General features: G+C 36.8%; 1 protein-coding gene across 1 annotated transcript in view; it reads right to left on the reverse strand.

The window, feature by feature from the left end:
* SLC15A5 (solute carrier family 15 member 5) overlaps positions 1-23,100 on the reverse strand; it is a 34,664-nt gene extending 11,564 nt beyond the window's left edge. The window contains exons 1-6 of the mRNA XM_062567969.1: positions 22,734-23,100; positions 20,486-20,708; positions 13,135-13,304; positions 9,885-10,105; positions 7,268-7,454; positions 1,738-1,926 (exon numbers count right to left, since the gene is read on the reverse strand). Of these exons, the coding sequence (XP_062423953.1) occupies positions 1,738-1,926; positions 7,268-7,454; positions 9,885-10,105; positions 13,135-13,304; positions 20,486-20,708; positions 22,734-23,100 (1,357 nt within the window). The remainder of the gene's footprint in view (positions 1-1,737; positions 1,927-7,267; positions 7,455-9,884; positions 10,106-13,134; positions 13,305-20,485; positions 20,709-22,733) is intronic.
* Between the last annotated feature and the right edge of the window lie 1,031 nt (positions 23,101-24,131).

Consider the following 24,131-nt stretch of genomic DNA (forward strand, 5'->3'; position numbering starts at 1 on the left):
GGCAAATGGAGGCCCAGATCTCCATCGACTACAGCAAGAACCTGCTCTTTTTGAAACCTAAATTTGGTTCTCTATATGCAAGTCAAACTTAAGCTTAGCCTCACTTCCCTGGGTTCTGGAATCATGCCTGTTATTATGCCTGTCTTAACAAGACACTTTATTTTAATGTGACAAATAATAGAGAAGACACTCTTCTTCCTCAGGTATTCCAATGATAATCCTCCTTCAAGCAAACAAACAAACAAAATTCAGCTTTATTTCTTTCCTAAAGGCTAATATCATCTCCCAGTCAGAGAACTTCCACCGTGTCTCAGTGTGCTAAATTAAAGAGTCTATTCTGTAAGAAATATTCTTCTCATGCAGAAGCATAAGGAGGCTGTAAGGCAAGCCACCTCTTAACTTGTTTTGTTTATTTTTTTATTATTTTTTCTGTTAAGCTAAACAGAGATGGTCACAGTTTTCTGTTACACTTAGCCTGAAACCTAGAAACCACATAACTGAGACAGGTTTCCAGGCTGGTTAAATACTTGAAAGCTATTGAATGAAGAGGCATTATGAAAGTGCTAAGTATTTAAAACTAGGCGAAAATTACCTTTTTGTGACAGACCATGACCGACAGCTCTTAGCAGTCTTAGAGTGTAAGAATGAAAGTTGAAACACTAAAGTTATTTACTGCTCTTAAATAAAAACCTGAACAATGATGGAGTTGTACTGGAACAACAGACACTCAACCTGTCCAAGTAAGTGCTTGTAGAGATCAGCTAGTCAGCTACTTTACCTGTGTTTATTTAAATGAATGTTGATTTGATTATTTTTCTAATACTAACATTAAGTTCTAGAAGGTAAAAATGCAGGTAAACACTTTATGTGCTCCTAATTAGGAAATAAGCCCCAGGAATGTCAGTACAGAAGTAGAAAGGTAAATTATGGAAGGGACAGAAGGTTCAGACTCACAATCAAGAGTGTCTCTACATAGTTTATGGATGGCAGACATGAACTAAGCTCTCCCTGTGCTCTGAGGAACAGGAGTTTTTATCTCCAGCTCCATGTCACAAGCTAAGGCATAATGCTCTATACAGATATGTTCACATCACTCCTGATTGGAGCACAAACAAAAATCTTGCATCTCTGCAGTATTCTTCAAATTACTATCTCAGCTGAATTGTGCTAACTGCATGCATCTGTTCTGAGTAATAAACTTGCTGTAATTCTATTCAGCTGGACCCAATATAAAAAGGGTTAAGCTAAAATTGCCTCACCTTGCTTTGGTTATGACCTAAGAAAGTATGCACGGACAGTGACCTGTCACATACGCATTTGTTTAGTCTCAAGAAAATTGTCATAGAACTGTAGAACTGTTCAGATCAGAAGGGACCTCAGGAGCTCATCAGGTCCAGCCTCCTGCGGGAAGCAGGTTCAACATCAGCGTCAGCCATGCATCTGCGCCCAGTACCTCACTGGTGTGGTTATCCCCTCCCCTGCTAAATGATGGATTACTGAACCAAGTCATCTGACCAGGCTGTTCCATGTTCTAATTAATCTGGGATAACATCACTGCTCACTTAGAGCCAACAAAACCTGCTCCTTTGAAGCAACTACAGTACAGATCTGCTCACTAATCCTGTGGAAAAGAGCCAGGGATAAAACATCAAATGACAGTCTAACTAATTTTAGGAAGCTGATATCATTCTGTGCAAGCCAGGATGCTCTCACTTTAGCCTGTTAAATTTTACTTACAGGAGGGAGTTACCAAGGCTTCAGCCACTCCAAGTAAAATGTACTGAGGAGCTAAGTGGAAACAAGGCATGGAGGAGACCAGGAGAACCTCCTTGGAAAGGGTCTGTTCCACCTGAGGAAAATGCTTTCGGTGTATTTCAGAGAAGCCAGCAACCATCACAGAAAGTGCAGCAGATAATTGACCTACAACTGGACAGAGAGCATAGACAGCATTCATCAAGGTGGCAGTTAACAGATTGCAATGTATTCAGAAGAAAACAAAGCAGAGGCTCAATACATGTGAAAAGCATCCTATCAAAATGCATCCTTCCTGTGCACATAAATATGGATAAAAAGTAATTCCTACTCTGTGAGCTTAACTCTAAATAATACAATGGCAGAGACCAGATCAGCACAGGAAGAATTTAGGGGTGAAGAATATATGAGAGAAGAAAGTTTTTCAGAGGAAGAAATTCATAAGCAAGAGCTTTCTTTTGGGGGTGGGGAGAGATGAGGAGGGAGAAGAAAGAAGGCAGCTCTTCTAGATGAGGTAGGAAAAAGACTACCGAGGCTAGGAGGAAATACTGAAATATACACATGCGCTTTATACTTTACCTGTTTGTTTTCTATGCAAGAAAAAGCACGTGACCGAGCAACAAGCACTGGCCTTCCAAGAAGAATTTAACATCTCTTACGAACCAGGTGACCTCAGTAACTCTGTCATTAAGACTGCACTGAGCAAAAGCAGAGTTTAATCCAGTCATGAGTCATGGCAGCTGATCCCCTGCAATCGTAGGCAACAGTACTGGCTCCAGCTGTGAAGCAATGACCTGCCCATACCCACTGAACTGAGGAACAAGGACTTCTCTTGGACTGGGAATTTTTAGCACTTTAAGTTTTTAAAAGCAAGTTTACATCCCACAATCTCAAACAGCATGCCAGACTGGTATACTGTTACTACTCAATACTACTGCTCACTGTAAATAATAATAGCAAAACAGGTACTCTGGTTTCCTAGAAATTAGGCAGAAATCATTCACCAGCTGAAGAAGCCAAGGCAGCTGAAGTGCTGTATTTTTAAAGCTGCAGGCTAGGGTATATAGAAAAGAAAGGGAGATCACCACTTAAGATCACACCTTAGTAGATGAAGCCTTCCTATAGTTTTCCTTTCTCCTCTACTATAGAGCAATCCTGCTTTTGAAAGTTCATTTGCTAGACAGTAGCATTTGCCAGATTGTTTAACATTTTAGAATTAGTTGAGCTGCATTACTGGAAGAGATAATCTTCTGCTTAAATGAATGATTTTTTTGGGGGGGGGGGCAAATAGTGAAACAGGATTCTCATCAGAAAAACAGATCTTAATTTTATTCTCAGTTCCTGATGAGAGAGAAGTGGCATAAAAGCTGTGCTGTAGATTTTGGAAGTTTACAGATAACTTCTAAGTTATCTGAACTGAACATTGATCACAGTTTACTTCCAAGTGCTGCACATAAGCCACTGGGTGATTACAGTTGCCTCCTGCATGTCTTGAAGAAGTATCACTGCATGATTCATAAATCATTGCTCAATATATTCTGGCACATACAATGCATGAAGTCTTACCACCTGCCTGCACAAGTCTATACAGAAACACAGAAGAGGAAAAAAAAACTATGCCTAGCCTTATCATGTAAAAAAAAGCTTTCAATAAACTTGTGTTTTAAATACCACAGACTTCGTGACAAATTGTTGCATGAGGAACACTATTTAAATGTATTATTTTATGCTTTTTGATATGAGGAAATGATTGTAACTTCTCAGAAAGGCAAAGAATTCAGACTTTTCAAATAAATCTCTATTAAATTTAAAACGCTTCTATTTCAAGTGTTTTGAGCTCCCATTGATTTTGGCTAGGCTGTGGTTCCTCCTCAGCATTTCTAAGCTATAGTGTGTAATGTACAGGTGTAAGAGCAACAGGTGTGGTTTCTTTTGACAGCTTTGGCTCAAGTACTTGAACTGTGCACTGCTTTCTCCTTGTCTTACATAGCCTAATCTTACTTCATGACTGGCAAATGCTCACTTATTAGATTTGACATAAACAAAGGGCTTTGTTTTATATATGTAAATATACCCATGCACATACATACACACCTACCTGTGACAACAGAACCAAACTTGTGCAGACACCATAGAAAGCAGCTCTGCTGGAAAATATATCACCTATTTTCACACTACCTTCTATCAGAAAGCCTTCCCCTACAGAAGGCAACAGCAGTGCTGGTGTCTGGCTACTGTCTAGCAGCAAGAATACATATTATACTCCTTCCAGCCAGTATTAAAGTGGTTAAGGTATACTGATAGAGAATAATGGGTATCACTCTTGGGTTAGAAAAGTTCTTTTGCTTTTCTTTATTTCCTTATGAATATGTTGAAGGTATTCATAAGCAGCCACTACAACCTTTCTGAGCCTCTGCTTTGTCATTCTAAATAAACTTAGTTTTTCCCTCATAAAGTAAGTTACTTATGTGCATCCAGTGATATCTGAGTCCTTCTGATCATGACTGGAAGCTTGGGCACAGCTTGTTAGAGGAGAGTTTACTAGTTTCTCAGAAAATTATGCTTATATTCCTTTTTGTAGTTGAAAATACCTTGTTTTATATAAGAGCAAGTTTTATATATATGCTTTTTGATCACTTTTCTTCCTTAATAGTCAAAATTACTACTAATAGATATCATGCAAATAGTTTAGATTTGTAGGTTTCTTCCCTTTCCTCTCATTTCCAGCTGAAGCCCATAGTTCCCATAACAGAAATTACACAAGACTTCTCACTTTGTAGTATTACATCTCATCCCCATCTTCCCCTGCCACCTCCCCAACCTCTCCTCCTTGTTCTTCTTAACCTGTCCAGCTTCATAGTCAGCCAGCCACTCCTGCCTGCTTCTCAGCAAACATCTGTGTCCTCACCTACCTCACAGTCCTAAATTAATCCCTCTTTTCACTTATAATTTCAGTAATAATTATCTCTTCCTGTAACTAGCTCTTCATGCTGTCACATGAGCACAAACGCTGGTTGAAGGGAAGGGATGAAAGACTTAGCTGGAGGGAGAGCAAAGCTGAAGCAGCCCGGGCTTCAGTGCTCTTGAGCTGCCAAACACTTTCTGACTACATTTTCTAAGTAACCTCACTGCAAGTGGGGGGACAGCTATTCAGTCAGCATGAACATGCAGTCCTCTTCTGAATCTTCTGTATTCTTGACTAAATCAAGCAGCACAAGCAAGTATGAAAATGGAAGAAAAAAAAAACTCTTTAAATTTATCAGTGTTCACTTTTTTCTTTTGTGAAGTGGTCCAGATAATATATTTTAGATACAATTTAAGTTCACTTTAAGATTTTCATATATGTTACATCATACCTAGTTTACAAATAAACCAACAATCATAGAAGTAGTAATATAGATTACGATTTTCAGGTATATCCTTACTAGAGAGTGATCACAGATATTATAGTTCAGCATGGTCTGTAGGGTTCATCTTTGAAAACTAACTTTTTAAACACACTGAAAATTACCAGAAAATGATTTAAACTTTTTCTTGTTTCAAGACTTGTATTATAATACAGCTAGAGGCTATCTTAACACCAACAGCCTATTTATACCTTCATTTTTGTTCCTGAAAATAATTGTGAACCTAATTAACTGTTGGCAAAAATATTAGTACTTAGAGGTCTACCATATTTGCAGGTGCAGTCATATACTTGGATATCTAAAGCCATCGTCTGTACTCACAGGTATTTTTGTGCCTTAGGTAATTCATCACCCCTAACAGGAGGCTATTTTCATAAATGAAGCTATTAAGAATAAACCTCTGCATATATTCTACTGCTGTTCAACATAACAGGATAGAACATTAATAGTAACTTGAAATTTCCATTGTTTTAAGGAAAACTATTATCTGAATGTGGTTTTTGTGTTTTAATACAGATGTTATTTTAAAAGCTAGGGTAATTGCAACCTGCTGCATTAGATGCATCTGGTTTGTATAAAACTTAATAACACTCTTAATTAGGCTAATTTAAGCAGATTAATTCCTCTGTGTGTGTTGGTACTTACTGTGCTGCTTGCCATGGGGCACTGAATTAACAGTAGCACACAGAGAAAATGGTCATTTGTAAATATTTTGTCTGAGGTTTGTAATGCAGGCTGGATGCTACAATATATATGGAGAGTAGTTCACTTTTCTAATGGGAATATCTGCAAAAGGAAGTAGTTTTAAATGAATATAGAATTGAAGCTGCTTTGCTGGTGCTACTACATGCTGTTGGTATCGGAAGAGGGTTGCAGAGAATCCCTGTAGATCCCAAGACATAGGGGGTCTGGAAGATTGTGGGAGAGGGTGATGGGGGTAGGGGAAAGTGATGCCAATGGAGGACCTCTGACTTCATGAGGCTCAATACCTGCTAAACCCATCATTGCTTCTAGGCTATGAATAGGTGAGATGAATCCCAATCTGCAAGTCTAAAATCATATACTTACTGATGAAAGTGTTCAAAGTCATGACAAAAAATACTCGTTTGTACTACTTTTATGAGAAAGAGAATACTTCAGTTCTGGAGATCCCTCTTAGCATATGTTCACTTATACAAAATGAAGCTAAGGCATTTTTCATTTCAGAATTTTAGTGAATGAGTATCTAATATAAAATTAACAAACACCTGGACAATGATCTTAATCTAAAAATCTAATATTAGAGAAGAAACTTGCACTTCTCAAAGTAATCTACTTGTGTTCAACTGGCTCACTGAGGATAGTGGTCCTGTGATACACATCTACACTTTACACAGTTGTCTACGTGTTTTCTTTTGCTTGTTGTCAGTTCTAGAAACACCTGTTGCAGACAAAACTGGACCGCATACTTTTATTTCACTTGGGTTGCAACTGCAGAGTCTGGAATAAACTATACTAGTGATAATACAGTAATCTTTTTATAAAGCACACTCCTAATATAGATATAATTACAGCATACAAATGTGAAGAAAAGCAAAGTCTTTATTTATAACCTAAGCATTTAGACCCAAACTTAGTGTTTTTAGCAACAGCATTTCTCCAGTATCAGAGAGCCACTAACTGGAGGACTCTCCTTTCCTAAAGAGATTTCTGAAGTAGATCAACTTTGAAAAAGGAACAGGGTAAACAGACACATAGGAAATAACCAAGTCAGCATAAGTCTCGAGCCTAAGTGGTAAGCACTATTTCTCTCACTAATTCCTCAGCATTCCTCCTACTTATTTGTGAGCATTTGCCTCAGTATCTTTTCTTGGGCAGAAGAGGCTCCATTTCTGTCCTAAATAAATGCCTAAACAATTACTGCATGTTTTTTCATGGCATCTAATCTAGTATTTCAGACCTGCCTTTCCTTTGAATTATATCCAACTCTGAGAGTCATCCCAAAAACAGTTCATCTTAATATTTATAGTTTAGAATAATTACATAGGATCACCCATCATCTACTTAAGTTTCTCTTTCAAAACAGAATACATATCAAAACTATGTGAACACACATATTTTATACTTACCAATGTAAATTGTCGGAGAATGTCTACCTTCCTTGGAACTAAAGAGACATGAGTTAACACATTCCAGAATAGGAACAAGAATTAATAGCGGTACAATGCTTATCACATTCATTGCTGCAATTGGCAAGACAAATCCACTGAAATTCAAGTTGGAATTCATGGTTTGGAGATAATATCCTGAAGGAATCTGCATTGTGGAAAAAGATCCATTTCATTAGTATACCAGTTATACTTAATGGATGAAATTTTATTGTATTTGGAAATCTCTCTAAGTTTTTTCCTTCTGCTTTCCTTTTGAAGAAGCCACAGTAAACCAATAACCATCTGACCCTTTTGGATTGTGATATTCTCTGCCAAGATTTAACATTTTCCTTCTATTTTATTTGCTCCCCAATTTAACAGATCTAAGTAACAACCTGGCAATTTGCACTAGTTTAGTTGACCGCCCCTAATTAGGGCTATGAGTCAACATACTAAATAGTTCTGCCTAATACTTTAATCACTTCCTATATTACTTTACAGATAGTGTTTAATAGAACAGAATTCCCTTTCCATTTTAGAATAATAAGATGCAGAGTTATTTTGGATTTCTAATTGTGCACTCTAAACAGGGGTAATTCTTAAAGACACTCTTGCCAGCACATCATTTTAAAAGCTATACTGAATGAAGATTTGGCCACAGTCTTAGAACCACCTTAAATGGGACTGACAGCTTTAGCAGTGTATAAAGGACTACTTTGTACTTCTGCAAACAGAAAGCAGAAGAAAACCAGTATTCAGAAGACGAACAACCCATCAGTGGTAGTCATCTGCTTTTTTTTTCTTTTTATTTTTGTGCAAAATCTTTGATGAATAAAGCATTGCAATTCCACGTGCAACAACAGGAAGTTACGATCCATTCCATTTTACAGACTGACATGAAGAGAAACAGGTAATTTGAGCAATTCACAAAAAGCAGTCATGACAGAGTTGGATGCAGAGCTGGTTTCTTAAGTCTTATTTCTTTACAAGAATCTTACGTTTTTAGAGAGTTCTGGATTCCTACACTACTCCACATGGCTCTTTTGTATGATTGGCAATACTAATTCCAGGTAAAATGTTGTCAAAAAAAAAAAAAAAAAAAAAAAAAAAAAAAAGAGTACAGTTAGAAATCCAACTGAAATGTTACTCATCGAAGGTTATAGTTAACACTATTCATCAAAATCTGTTCAGTCCTTAAGATTCAGAATTCTGCATAATTCTTTATAGAGATGTTTTCACCTATATCTCACCTCCAAATGAGGATATAAATTACGAAAGGGTGAATAAATGGTAACCGAACTATGAGAGATCAGAATCAAGCCATTTGGCTGGTCCCTGGTTTTTGGTGCCTATTAATAAGAACTGACTTATTAATAGAAATTAAGTTATCACTAACATGAATCACAGGCAGTGAAACCTGTTAATTTAATATGGAGAAAATACTATGAATCTTTAAAAATATATATACGCACACAGCCTGCTATATCTATACATAGAGAGATCTGTATATATCTATCACCCCATCAAACAAAACAAAAATAAAAACGTAGAGTTACTGAAGTTTTGGCTGAAGGAATAAAAGTCACTTCTTTCAGAAGCACAGATACTTTTCTCTTTTATGGACATATACCTGAATATTATAACTCTGATTAATGGCACCTGGTTCATTTTTCATTTCCATCTGGTAATTAACGTCTAGCATCAGCTACCTTTTTTGTGTGTGTGTGTGGGGGGGGGCGGAGGGGGGAGTGCAAGGAAGAGAGAGGGGAAAACAAGCCAGAGAGATGGAAATGTAGAAGGGTGTCAAGAGAGAGTGTTATTAAAGAAGTATATTTAAGTTACCTATGCTTAAGGAAATTCTTGTGAAGACTCTGCACTCATTTTAAACATCAATAAGTAAAAATGAAATTTCAAGCTAGCTCATAATTTTCTGTTATGGCAGTTGCCAAAGGAGAAGCTACCTCAAACTCCTGCTCAACCCAGATCATCCAGTCAGAAATGAATCTGAAGGAATCAGATCAGCTTAAGTAGCTTTTTGACACATTTACATTTACATAACATACACAACCTCAGACAAAAATGCGTAGTCTGATAGAGAGGCTACGAAAGGACTGCTTCTTTCCACGAGTGGAAAACCACCCATTTCTGGTGCAGGTACACCAGCCACGTAATTCTGCCAAATCAATAGAAGGAACAGGCAAGTAAAACAGCAAAGAAAGATTTTCTGCCTCTCCCTACAAGTGAGTGACCATTTGAAAAAAAGTATAATTTTCTAATTTCTTAAAAGAATGCTGAGCTGTTTTTCCAATAAGTGCGACATACCAGCTTGAGGAGCACAGGATTCCCTGCCACTAGATTTTTCAACCAGTAAGGATTCAGAGAAATGAGTAGCAAGCAGTCACGCAAGCTTCTTCACGAGCCTCGACCAAGCCAATTTTACTTATTTGATGAGATGACACAAAATATGTTCCCATGCAATTAAAACTACTCAGCCGTGTTGCTCTGCTGGTAAAGCAACTGTTAAAAGCCATGCCTAGAAACATAGTAATGAACAGATCACATTCTCAGGATTTTCCTTTAAAAGCTGATTACTCACCTGCATGATACATGTTCTATACAGAATTTGGAAAGCAAACAATGGGAAGAGCCTTGCAAGTGATTTTGTGCTTTCCACCTGAATCTCGCTGTACCGACCACCATGGTTTTCCTTGGCATGATCTAACCAGTTTGTCACACATCCACTAAAGTAGCGATATCGGATACAGCACGTTTTCAGTGCACTAGCAATTACCCCAAAAGTCGTCAGCAGGGAACTGTCTGCAAACAATCAGAGACATTAGGCATTGGTACATTCTTATTTGCTGCCAAAATTAACAAGCCAAGACACTTTGTTAGTGAAAACCACAACCTGACCTGATTTCCTTTCCCCTCCCCCAAAGCAGCATAACAGGTTAGATTTACTCAAAGCTTTTTTTTTTTTTTTTTTTTTTTTTTTTTTTTTTTTTTTTTTGAGGCCAATTGGTACACAACTTATTTGTTACAAAAGCAACTCAGTTGAACTTTCACAGATAGAGGTACCTTTCTGGTACCAGAAAGAGGTGCCTTTTTTTTTTTAAAAAAAAAACCTACTCAGAATTTGTTGTAGTTAAGCAGATGAAGTATTATTTTCCCTTGCTTTTACTTTCTGATCAGTGAATGAGGATAGTTTTCAATTCAGGACAACAATGAAATCTTCCATGTCTGCTGAAGTTCAGGAAAGAAGTTCTGTAAGAAAAGGAGAGGCTGGACTTTCACAAGAAAGGAATTAACAGCGGTTATGTGGTGTTATTACCACTCTGCAGGAGTCTGGATCAGTGTTGAAATCAGTTCTTCAGGAGTTGCTCAGAATACACCAGGATCAAACCACTGGATAGCTCAAAATGATGACATGGATGTGTTCTGATTTATCTGACCTTTTTCTTGAATATAGGCATAGCAATCTCCTTTCCTTTGGAATGTAAGAAGTAGGACAGACTCTTTTTGCTTATTCCTCATTAAAAGAAAGACTAAAATAATAGTAATAATAAAAAGAGTTCTGATACTTCAATGCCTTTCCTAATGGAAATGGATGCCCTCTTTAATATAATCTCCATCCATTACCTATAAAAATGTCATTTTGTACTATGCAAAATGGGCAAATATATCATTTGGTTGTGTTTCTCAGCATAGAATTCCAAGCAGACTATAAACCCTAGCAAACTAGGAAGAAAAAACTGCTTGAAATTGCAGTTTTAGAAACCTCTTGGGTGATACAAAGTCCTAACTGATATCAAGAGGATTTTGCCAATGATATAGTTAGAATAAAGATCTCACGCCTTCTTTAAAAGCAAACTAATAAAGAAAACCCACACGACTCCATCATGGTGAATTCTTCAGATTTCAAACGTGGTCATTTAGTAAGAGACATATTTAAAAAACAAATATTTATATTGGGACATATTTACAGCTCAACATTATATACACCATACTTCTGTTTTTAATATTTTCTTAAAAACATTTATCTATATAGATATCCACAACTTCAGAAAGCAAATTTTCCTTTCCTTTATACTACAGTCCTTGGCTCTAATGTTCTGTTGACCTTGATTTAATCATGAATATCTATGCTATTTAATTATAATAAAAAAGCCTACATTGCACCCTAGATGGCAGATACACATTTTTCCTCATCTCTGGTCACCTGCCAGTCCTCAGAATTATAGCAGTGGGAAGAAATGCAAATGAAGTCCATGCTTGACAGCTAAGCATAATTGAATACATGATCCACATTTGAAGAGTTATCTTAAAATAAAAACGTATCATATATAAAAATAATTTCTTTAAGGTCACCTATGGATTTGAATTACAGTTCTGAAGAATTTCCAATTTAGCCATCTCATTGGAAGGTACAATGTATGTTATCATTTATTTTGACTAAGGAGATGAAAAACTGCAGATATTAGCCTAGAGACTTGTGTTCTGAAAAGACTTGGAAAATATATGTTAAAAATATCAAACAACACTCATAGGGAAAACACCTAATGATACAAAAAAATATTCTCCTAGTTTTGTGGAATGGCCAATGTTAACATAAATGTGCAGATTATGTCTATCATCTACTTAGTTTAATTAAACTAGTTAAATGATAAACTGCTATAGATTTAGCCTGTATAAAACATTCTAGGTTGAATACAGAGGAATATTTTCAGGTTTTTAAAATCTATGCTGAACTCCACTGAGCCAGTCACCCACCCATCTCAACAAAGAGACCTTGCTAATCTGGTGCCAGTCTTCGTAGACCTCAGTCAGGCATCAATATAATGCTTGGGGGGATGCATAGAGGGGATGTATTTCTTTGGTTTTGTTTGTTTTTACCTCATCACTATGATATTCCTAGGCATCTGGGTTAGACATTCATCTTCTCAGTTGATAATATATTTTTGTTCAAGTTACATTTATAATAAAATAAATATAATAAAAATAATAAAAACATTGCTTTCAACTGCTGGAGTCTACTGGAAGAAGAATTGCAAGGTTTGGGCACTTACAGCCTTATGTAGATCACCTAGGCTCCACCTACCTCTCTCAATTGACCAAGCACAGAAATGTAATTGCCATTAAGAGATTTTGAAATAAGGTACTAACTGAGATTCCAGAAGCGTAAGAACTTCTGCTTTAAGATATTGCCACATTCCACACAGTGAAGTGTTATTTAGAGCTATTCAGAATTTCTAATCATTTTCAGTTATGTACAAATGCTTGATGTTGTATTGGCAAACACTCTGAACTAAAAATACAAGCAGACATTCAGCAACATAAAGGATATTATAAAACAGCTTTGCTACACTGGCAATCAGGTTTAATTGCCATCTTGCTTACCAGCCACACTGCTTGTTTACTCAGGTGCTAGCTCAGGCCAAGCTCTGGAGCACACAAATGTGCTTGGTGACTTAGCATAGGCTCAAACTTTGCTTCAATCAATCTAAACATATTGGGCATAGGTTGAACCAAATCTGCTACAGCAAAGACCTCCAGAAAGCAATCGTGTGGTACATCTTCCTGCACAGGCAAATGTTTTGACCTAGGAACATGACAGAGGATATTTGTAAGCTTACTGTAGGCTGCTTTCAATTTTTCAGCCTATCCAGAACCTACAGGTCTGACTCCACAGGGGATGTTTCATTTCACAGACACCTCGTAGGGCTAAAACCCCAAGAATCACCAGTAAAACAGGGATTGTGTTGTGGAAAAAACTTTAGACATGCAAGTTGATCTCTTTTGTGAAAATAATCTTTGAAGACATTTCCTAAGGAAACATTGCTTCTTACCTGTTTTAGGCTTGTAAATCATTTCACCACGCACCATGTGAATTGTGATCATAGCCATAAGCACAGATACAAACGGGATAAGAAAACCAAGGTTCCTGGCCACAGATTGCTGGATATAAGAAATACTGACAAAGACGACTGCTGAATTTAGGTTAACCAGCCAATAAAACCTGATACAAATAGACAAGGGAGAGAACAGTGGAGAAGCTGAATAATATAAATTCTTTACAAGAGAGATAATTTAAAACATTATGAATTTAAAAGCATGGTAAGCATGGTCAGCATTAGTATCATGCTCACATCAACACAGCAATTAACATCAAATTTCACTTGGATGTCTTAGGTCCAAGAGGTATATGATTAAACTAACTCTACTGACGCAGTAGAGCTGAACAAATCATCAATCTAGTACAAGAAATATACTGTGGACTGCAGCAATTATATTTTCACATAATAAATGTATAAACTATAAGTGTTGAAGTTTAAGTTTTGTGCACTATAATCAAACCACACACTTTAAGCTTAATAGAAAAATGTCTATACTGCCTCCATCCTTTTTTTAAAGACTGTTAGAATGAAATCTATTGGAAGCGATGGCATTTCCATAAGCTGCATAGTCTGTTGGCTTAGCTGGAATTTTTGTTGGCTCTGGAAGTGTCTTGATAAGGGGGTTCCAAAACATAATTTGCACTTCTAGCTGCAAATGTAGCTAGAAGCTGATGTATCACTAGTAGTAGGCCTAGCACAGATTGAAACCCTTGATAATAGCACTTTAGATGTGCTTAAAGAAATAAGGAGAGTAAAAAGCAAAACAAAAAACACCTAAACAATGCATTCTTCCACTAGGATGAAAAAGGATAAATAGTTTGTTATTTTATCCTAGCAATTCAATTTATACCTGTACAGTTAGGATTACACTGTCACTATTATCTTTTTTAATTGGAATCTGACTCCTTATATATCCCATTAATTAGAACTTCTTCTAAAACCCACTTTTCCCTAGAAGAAGTTAACAGCATAGATACTCATGACAAAGTAAAACAAAAAACTTACTGCTTATTCTTCAGCTACATAGTCCTTGTCCCTCTTGTTATGACTGCAATTTTTACTGTACTACTTACTCTTAACTACAAGCATCCTAGCTATAACTCCTCTAACTGATTTTACATTCTGATGTGTTCTCCATATAACATCCTTCAGGTCATTTGCATTTTCTTTCCTCTTCAGTAGAGCTTCAACTGATATTTCCTTTAAAATACAAGCCCCCAAAACCAGAGGTTTGAGGCTACAGACAAGACTCAGTGAATATTTGGTGATAACAATATAGAGAAATCAGAGTTAAGGAGGACCTGCATTGGTGGAGATACAGTTTCAAAAAAATTTAATCTATCAGGGATCAGTTTGAGAAATCATTTGAATCTTTTGCATAATGCAGACCAGAGACACTCATTCAGCAATCTGTGCTTCAACTTTGAATCTCACTTCCAACGGCTGCCTGCTTAGCCTTTGAAATTTTAAGTTAAGACTTTTAAATTGATGAAACTTCTAAGTTTCAAGTTGGCTTTAAAGGCAACAATTGTATTTTAAACGAACAAACAACAAATTTACAAACAATATTAAACAATAATACAATACTATCTCAAGATAGCATAGCTTAGATTTTTAAGATACATAAGATATTGTGACATTTTGTAACTACAATAGGAAGTTCTTTCACCTTTAAAAAACTGAGTTTCACTCAGAGGTGAAATATATATTGATACATGTGTAGATACCTCGATATACATTGCTTGAGGAAGCAAGAAAGCTTTCTCTCTTGTCTTGCATCACTTCCTTCTCTTGCATGGTAATTGACTTCAGTCTCTATGCCTCGCAATTAGTACAGAGATCACTTCTTAATATTTATAAAGTGTTAACATGTTTTAGAAAAGCAGTTATTCTTTAACAATTCAACTCTTGGCTTTCTAGCTTGTTACTTCAACCACAGATCAGCTGATAGGGAAGGAGCTACCTGTCAGTCTTCCATGACAGTCCTCTGCATCAACAGTCACAGGGAATTAATTTGCAAGCTTTAAGAGGGGAACTGCAAGTCTCTCTTGACACCAAGGACCCTTCACCAACCCAGTTTTATCCATTTTCAGTGACTTTTAGTTGGCCTGCTGTAATTACCAAGAAAATCATGATCACATGACAAGTTACAGTTGAAATCATTACCTTACTGCTTCTCTGACTGTTCTGCCATTGCCCTTTACATCGTATCTAGCTAGAGCCAAGACAGAGAAGTGTCTATCACATCAGAAGCAAGACCCTCATAAGTGAACAAATTTTGTTAGTGTTACTAGCTAAAAGATCTCTCACCTTACCAAGGAGGGGAAGATTATCAGAGAGGCTGTGCAGCAGTAGACATGCAAGGGTGGCTAAGCAGCTCGGCTGGCAGAACGCGGAGGGGAAGGAGTGAAAGAGCAACAACATACTCCATTTGGGTAAACTCAGCGCTGCTGAGAGCCACGCAGCAGCTCTCATGGAGCTAGCAAACTATGCACAGCAGTCAGCAGGTGTTCTCTGCCTTCATGTATTTCTCTGAAGTCACACCAAAACATGTCTGAAGTTTCAACATCAATCGCTGTTTCCTTTAAATCATTTATGTTTCCAGGGGATGATACCCATTCAAAAAAAAAAAAAAAAAAAAAAAAAAAAAAAAAAAAAATCACAGACTTTTCCCCTCCCACAGAAAACCATCCCTAGGTACTTTTGAATTATACTGTTATAGGATGATGATAGATTTGGAGGGATTTCGTACACAGATGTGTTGAGCGCTGTTCTGCTAAAGCTTCTGAAAAAAATACAGTTACACAACTGGGTCAGCTTAGCAGACGTTTCAGAAGTTATTAGCTATAAATTGTTTCAAGCTAGAAGTTTCAGCCCTGTTTTCCAAATTTTCTACAAAGAAAAAGGTGCCTGAGCTACCTAAAAGGCCTGAAACTCCTTACGACTACGACTCTGTTTTACCAGAAGTAGGAGCCTCCACCTTTAGGTTTTAAGCAGCTGTAGTTTATAATAACAAAATATCTGGAACACTGTATAGCAAAGCACTATTAAGACTGAGATGTAAAGCTCCTATCCTCTTGCAAAAATAAGAAGGAAAAAAACCCCAACCTGTTCCAGTAATCCATATAGACTAAAAAAGAAAGATAAACTAATCTCAGTGCACACATCAGAATTCTTGGAGCTGCTCATATCATAGTGGCTGTACCAGATCAGAGCCTACACAAGCAGGAACACATCTTGCTGGCTCTGACATAAAACAGATATTTAATATTGAAATATTTGGAGTAAAGCATCTAAAATATCCCAGTAAGGCAGAGCTGAATGCTTTGAATACATCAAAGTGAATATCATGATCAACTTCACAGTCCACGGCTCCTTTCTGGTGTTTGGTCACCAGCTGCACTACTTCAATGAAGGTGAGTGAGCAAGGAAAGATTTTGAAGGATACAAAACTGGGTCACTATTCCGTCTCTCCTCACATTTCAAATTCCAAAATGGAAAGTATAATCGACTCTTGATAGGGTGATTAATCACAGCAGAGTAATAAAACCAACCAACTAATCACTAAAGCTTAGACAAGATCTATAAGGCTGTATCAGGCTAGACTCAAACACGTAGCATGCGAATGCAGCAGACTGAAAGCTTAGCATCAACATCATAAGATAACTAAGACCATTAGCTGTTAATAAACGGCAAGTTTTGTTTATGCAACATTAAAAACTTGCTGTGTATAACAACCTGTCAATTATTTCCTGTGGCATGAAATCAAACTAAATGTTCTATCCTAATTCCTGTTCTAAAGAGTATTTGTACAAATAATATTCACTGAAGCAACAAACCAAGATCTCCTACTTCCCAAGTAAATGCATTAGACAAAAGGCTTACTAAGATAAAGGAGCTGTCTCTCTGTGGCCTAACAGAATTTTAACAGAATTTAAATAAAAGATTTAAAAGCCTATTTAGAATGGTCAATGAGCCATTCTTGCATTCAGGCAACTTACCTGGGGCATGAATTCCTATGCAATTCTAGCCTAGTCACCTAGATTATGCAGAGTCAAGCACTGAATTCTGTACCTCAACTTGGTTGAGTGACCATACTTGGAAAGTGGTGTAGTCCCTCCCTAAGGAATAGCCTTTCATTTTTAACATGAGAAATACTGCCCATTGGAGGGCTTTCATTAAAATGCCATATTCTCTTGAAACGCTTCTGTTTGAGGAATTCCCCCTTCAAATGAGACAACTTTTTTTCTTAGAAAAATTTCTGGTGTTACTTCTATTTTAGCAGCTAGAACGGTGCAATATAGCTTGTGGTGAGGACCTACTGTCTACATTATATACACTGAGGTTTTTACTTCACAGTAGTTCTAGTCTGATCCTACAGGCCACCAGTGGCTTGCAACTCAAGACCATTGATGGCTTGAGTGCATCAAATCATTCATTTTTGAGTTTAATTATTCTAAAAGGAACCCTACTTACACACTTTGAATGAGACCCAAATGCACACAATTGCAAGGCTGATTTCAAGAGCACAGTCCTAATATAAACGGAAATGCTACTGTGATACATATAGAAAAACTCAGTAATCTTATTAGAACGTTTTATAGTTGTGTATTCATTATGACCACTCCTAAGAAAGTAACAAATAGACGACTTCTCATTTAAAAATGTTATTGATGCTTACATAGTACTTGCAATGTTTTTACTTAAAGTGATCATCAAAATTCAAAATGAACTTGCTGGATGAAACAATCTGTGTTCTAAACAAAATTTTTGAAAATATTCCCAAGTTGACCTTTTGTCACCTTTCGGATTCTGAAGACTCAGATTTCCTATCTCTCGAGACATTATTTGCTCTTATTTTAAGCACATTTAGCTCTGACAATTCAAGTTCTGATTTTAACCAAGCTGAGATCCAGATATTCTGAGTAGGTAAGAACAGACCAGTCTCCACACTGTATAGATACACTTTTCCGTACTGCAGCTTTGTACTAGGGGATAAAGCTTTTCAGAATATCTACAGAGCTCCAGTTCTCTGCAAAGACAAGGTGTTAAAAGAAAAGAGAATAATAATAATAATTAAAAAAGTCAGAAAATTGTGTCCAGGACAATAATAGTTGAAGCTTATTTGCAGTAAACAGAAAGGAAGAGGATTAGAAGAAATGTAAGATAGAAAAGAAGGAAGAGAAATACTATTATCCCATGTTCTCTGCCTTTTTACAGAACAGTAAGACAGGGCATGAGTTAACACCACTGTCATGCTTTGTCTGGATTCTACGCTTTGCTCTTATCCTTCACTTCTTTAGACATAATTTACTTCTCAAGCCGCAAAAACAGTACTAGGCTATGGCCTTACCCTCCAGAAAGCACAAGTCCTTAAGGAAACTTAGACCAGCAGAATACAATTCCTTTCTTTAACATCAGTATATTCTGTTTATCTAAGTCATCACAGTCATGGTCATGTTAGAGGTTAGAATGTGGCCCTAGATGCGCAAAGAATCCTTCTTCATGGGTTGCATTAGACCTCAGGTAGCTACAAGGTTATATCTGGCAAATTTTTAATCATCATCCTTCCTTAACCCAACAAGTCTGTCTATTTAAATAGAACTTAGCTAAGAATGCAGACTCATACACCAGGAGAATCTATTTTAATATATTATTTTGAAATTCATTCCTGTGACAAACCTACCAAGCGAAAATAGCCTACCAAAAGAAAATGATTATATTTTCAGAGGTTGTAACAAGATTAATAATGCTAAGAATGAAACCCCATTTTTAAGTCTTTAAGATTGCAATCAAAAAGCCCCTCCTTGCAAGTCATTGCAGATTTTTTTTTTTTTTTAATTGCACATGTGCCTTTCTTGATACTTCCAAAGCCCCAAGAACTGACCCATCTGGTTTCCCCAAGGAACTGTTTTATTCGTATTATGTCTCCTTTGTAATCAACACTGAGAAATGTCACTTTGATTAAACACAATTCTGAATGGCTAAGACCACATTACAATAAATTCTCCAGAGCTATCTTTCAGAACAACTGATTGCTCTCCAGTCTTAATCCCCCAGAGTCTTATTTAATCAAAATGATGTTGCTAATTAAGGATTAAAACTCAGAATAGAATAAAAAGGAAGGATTTTTTCTTCTCTCCTATGGGCAGGTCAAGGAGGCAGAATCTGCTCTAAGGAACCAAGCAGTTTCATCCACCTTTCGTAAAGCTGCCTTATTCACTGAAGTTCGGATTTAATTCAATGCTCTTTCATATTAACATAATTGGAGGAAAAAAAGAATAGCCTGGAAAGCCATTCCCAAAGGAACAGAGATCTGATTCACTAAGATCTTCATTGATTCTTCAGCATTGCATTGTCAATATGCAAATATGCTTAGTCTTGATTTTAATAAGTGTGTGTGCATACAGGTGCATGTGTAAGGGAGAAAAAAGAGGGCAGTTTAAGAGTTTATTCCACCTTGCCTTGAAGCTGCAGTCTGGAGGTTTCCACTGATATTTCTACAGCCTTTGGTTTTACCAAGAGTTTAACCAGAAATGTATAAGTAAACACACATAGTGCTCTTTATAGTGATACAGAGTAGTAAATAAAGGCAAATATATAATCAAAAATCATCCCTTGACACACTGAAGGAGAAATAGTTAATATGAAAAATATTCAAATTTTAGGAACCTTCCCCTCTCCCCCAAAGTTGTTCTGAAAAAATATGTAAATATTTAAATCGAAACACAAATGTATCTGAGGCATCAACTGACAGTGATAGAACTGAAACAATACAGAAGATCCCTGCCTTAAAGATGAGCAGTTAGAGGCCACTAATAACCTGTAGTTCTAACAAACTAGCAGAAGAGTCTGCTTGTCATTTCTAAAAATCTATTCAGATGTTAACTCTAAAATGTTATTGAATTTTTACCATCTTTAAGGTGCAAAGCAAAATACCCTCAAGGCACATCTTTGCTAAAGGTAATGAACCAACTGGAATATGATGTTCTAACAGCAACTAGGTTATTAATTCTACAAGTATTTGGGTAGTCAGTTGATGATAATTCTGACTGAAGATTTCTGCAGGAGGCCAATGTAGGTTATCACCTATTGGCCATAGCAAAGAGAAAAATTTAGGAAAAGTTTTTACAGAAAGAGCAATTCTTGGAAACTCTTCCAAAATATGAATATTACAGTTAAAACAAAACAAGAAACCCACTCTCTGTGGAATCCACCTTATAAATTAACAGTGAAGTTCAGGGCAATGTTCTATGATTCCCAACAGATATTTAGTTAATACTAATTATAGTAAGTTACTAACCAGTTAAAAAAAGAAAGAAGTTCCTTTAGTCCACAGTCCTCAAGGTTGTATGCGCTAAGTGGACAAACTATAGCTCTTATTCCTCCAATTCCCAGGCTAGCTGTTAATAGTGCAAAGTAGAACACTACTTTCTGCTCCTTTTTGGTCAGTGTGTGAAGAATATGGCGTCTGTCAATGTAAATATCTTCAAATGGGAATGCCACGACAGGTAGCAGGGCTGTGCCTGGAATGGGAAAGAAAATTGACATTTGAAATTGGTTAGAAACAGGTCATTGAATAAGAAATTTTGAGGAATTTTTTAAGCAGCTATGCTGAAATGACTGACAAGGAATCAAAGATCCATGACATGGATGAGTGCAAAGTGGGGCTTCCTGACTCCAGAGAGCTAGAACATTTTTGAATGTTGCTGTAGGAAGGGAAGACCAGTAAGTATCACTCAGAAAGCACAACTTGTTTTGAAATCATTGTAGGGATTCAGGCCCTTCATTCAACTGAAGAGCTCACACCTGAAACCTAGCTCCTTTCACAGCACCTTTCCCATTTCCTGCATCTAGAGGGCAGAAGTTCACTATTTGCCTGAGGACATGTAAATTTGCCTGATGAATAACCAATCACCCAAAAATAAAAAGTCTTCAGCATAGAGTATGTCTTTTTTCAGTATACTCTTTAAATCCTAGCCTTCTAATGGGAACAATAATTTAGCAAAGACATTTGCAGCCAAAGTTTTTTTGTGGAGAAATTTCTTGTTTTCTGCTGCAGATTTGTGAAAAATATATGCTTTACAGAACTTCACCTTGCCATAAATTGCGTTTACCAGATCTAGACTTCAAAAAAAAAAAAAAAAAAAAAAAAAAAGAAATCTTTCAGATCTGATCAGCTACAGATTCTTTAAGTTGTAGCTGGAAACTAAAACCAAAATACATTATTGTACGCACAACATAAATCTTAGCCTTCACTAAGGCTGATTGATGGTGCCTCAAACCCTAACAGATCAGGAGTGCTTAGTGTCTTTCCCCCTAAAAGAGTCCTTTTATACTGTATTCAGTAAGAGGTAACCACATGCAATAATGAATATAAAAGCACTGTTCAGCCATGATTCCAACAAAATTAGTTAAATTCCTCTTTGGCAATTGTTTTGTGAGGCTGTCAGCCGTTATCAAGGCCTAGCCATTTGATCTGGTAAAACGAGCAGGTATTTGATGACTAGTTAAAACAATATCCAAACACATAAAATTCAGTTTGTGCCACTTGTGTCCTACTGCAAGATCTGCACTGAAAGGACAAATGGCAGGAGATTCCAAACTAAAAAGTCCACGGGGAAAATAATGGAATATAATAGTAATCATTTTCCAGGCTGGTTGCACAGTACTTTTGCGGTTAATTCAGGAACATTTAGAAAGCTATAGAAGATGATTTCATGCATGGCTAATTTTTCCTTACTTTGTTACACATCTAAACAACAACCTGTCTGGCTACTGCAGAAAGCAGGCTTGCTTATGCTCCATTCAAATGCTGCTGCAAATAATAATAATAAAAAAATAGTTCCATTTGCTCAACTTAAGTGAAAAAAGTAATCCCCACCTGTGAAATTCACTAATTATTGCACAACAGTCATACTTAGCCTGAGCAGTGCTTGCATATAACAGATCTCCAGAAAAACAGGTGGTGAAAGTATCAAAATGTGCTAACAGGAAGCAGGCTCTGAGAATTAGGACCTAGCTTCTGTGCTTAAGGCAAAGATTGTTTATAACAATATGTACTTAACTACGTTTTTCCCACTTGTCCAACTATAAGTCACATACCTTTACATATAATAAACCCTTACTACCAACAGCTGGGAAGCAGTTTCCAAATTATCTCACAAAAATAGCTAAAATCTCACATTCCCCCAAACACTAATAACTTTGATGCTTGTTAAAGGGATTAACTTCAAGAAAGAGCTGAGCATCTGTCTTCTGAATTGCTGAGCCACTTAACAGGAGTAAGTTTTGGGCAGTAAATATCCATAAGTTGTGTGGCATGCAAGAGTACCTCTGTTTTGTTCAAAGAACCACTTTACAAAACTACATAGGCAAACACACTGCAGTACATTTTGTAAAGGAGAAATTAAAGTAATAAACAATTAGAGAAGTTAGCCACAAAGTTAGGGGAAAATGTCAGATTTCCAACAAAGGTTCAGTAATGCATATCCATAAGAGAATTATTAAAACATAACTGCACATGAAACGGTCACCAGGGTGTCACATACCTAGGAAATGCAGAAACAGGCAGATGCACACAAGCTTGATCCTCCCCACAAGACACTCCGCAAGCCAGCCGACCAGCACCGGTGTTAACATGGAGGTGCCCACAAAGCACATGTTGACAATAGCTGCCTGGTAGTTGCGATAGCCAAGTTTGACAGTACAGAAGAGGATCATGTTGCAGACAATGCCAAAGAACGTGAACCTCTCACACAGTTCCACCAGCAGCAGACAAATAGCTGCTTGGAGTTTCTTCTCAGACTGAGTCATGTCTCTAGTATGATTGCTTCTCCGGGGTAGCAGTCTTTGCTCCTTGTCATCAGCATGGTTCAGAAGTCGCTTCTCTTGCGCATCTCTTCTGTCTGCTGACATGCTTGACTTTTTGGAGTAAGACTGGGTAGAGCAGCTTAAGTTACAGGTATACTTCTGTTATCCCACACTGTAATTAGCAAACTGGTAAGACTCTCGCTTTGAATTCCACACTTCACTACTACAATTTCACAGGGCACCTGCCACTTTTGTGCTACTACTCAGAGGATCAAAGAGTATCAAAAAAATCAAAGGAATACATCAACATTTCAAGTTCTAATTTTAGCAACATTCAGAAACTCGGTCTGTTTTTTAATTTGACCATTTGGGGATGAACAAGATTTTCCTCTGAAATTACATCAGCTATTAAATTATGTGCTTTCAATACAATATGTGCAACTGTATCTGTATGTTAAAGATAAAGGTTTAAATACACAAGAAAGCTAAGCATTTTCCAGCATAATTCAAGTAATAGATCAAGAAAATAATTTGATGAAAAAATCTGATACTTCAATTAAGCAACAAGTGAAAAACTGCAAACAGAGATAAAGATTTTCTTAAGGTTAATAATTTCTAATGGTTATTACATTTCTTGTTATTTTTGGTTGAAATTCAGATAAGAAAGTTAATTATAAAGGTAAGTAGTGCTTGTACATTTAAGTTAGAAAAGTAAATTTTGTAAGAAAGTAACTTAAGTGTACTAACAAAGATGATAAAGCAATCAGAGAGCACCCTAAACTAGAACTGTTTCTCTAGCCAGATCTTGTGCCAGAGCTACAATGCATTAGGAGCAGGAGGAATACAGGCGATGCATATTCATCATACCATACATACATATCAAACTCATATCAATCAAAAGCAATCACCAATTTGGGGGAAGAAAAAGAGAGAGAGAGAAGCCAAAATTATACTGCTTTATACTGCCCTGGTTGGTATTTTATCCACAGAAGAGTTTACAGATTTCCCAGACCAACTTCTCTATTTTATGGAGCTCACTGCAATCAATAACAGCTGTCCAAAACACTGCCAAATAAGAATGAGAAGTATTCTGCATCTATTTTGCACAAAGGTAAATGTATTCATGTTACAAAGCA

Source organism: Rhea pennata, chromosome 1 (assembly GCF_028389875.1).
Source record: "Rhea pennata isolate bPtePen1 chromosome 1, bPtePen1.pri, whole genome shotgun sequence".
Taxonomy (NCBI): Eukaryota; Metazoa; Chordata; class Aves; order Rheiformes; family Rheidae; genus Rhea; species Rhea pennata.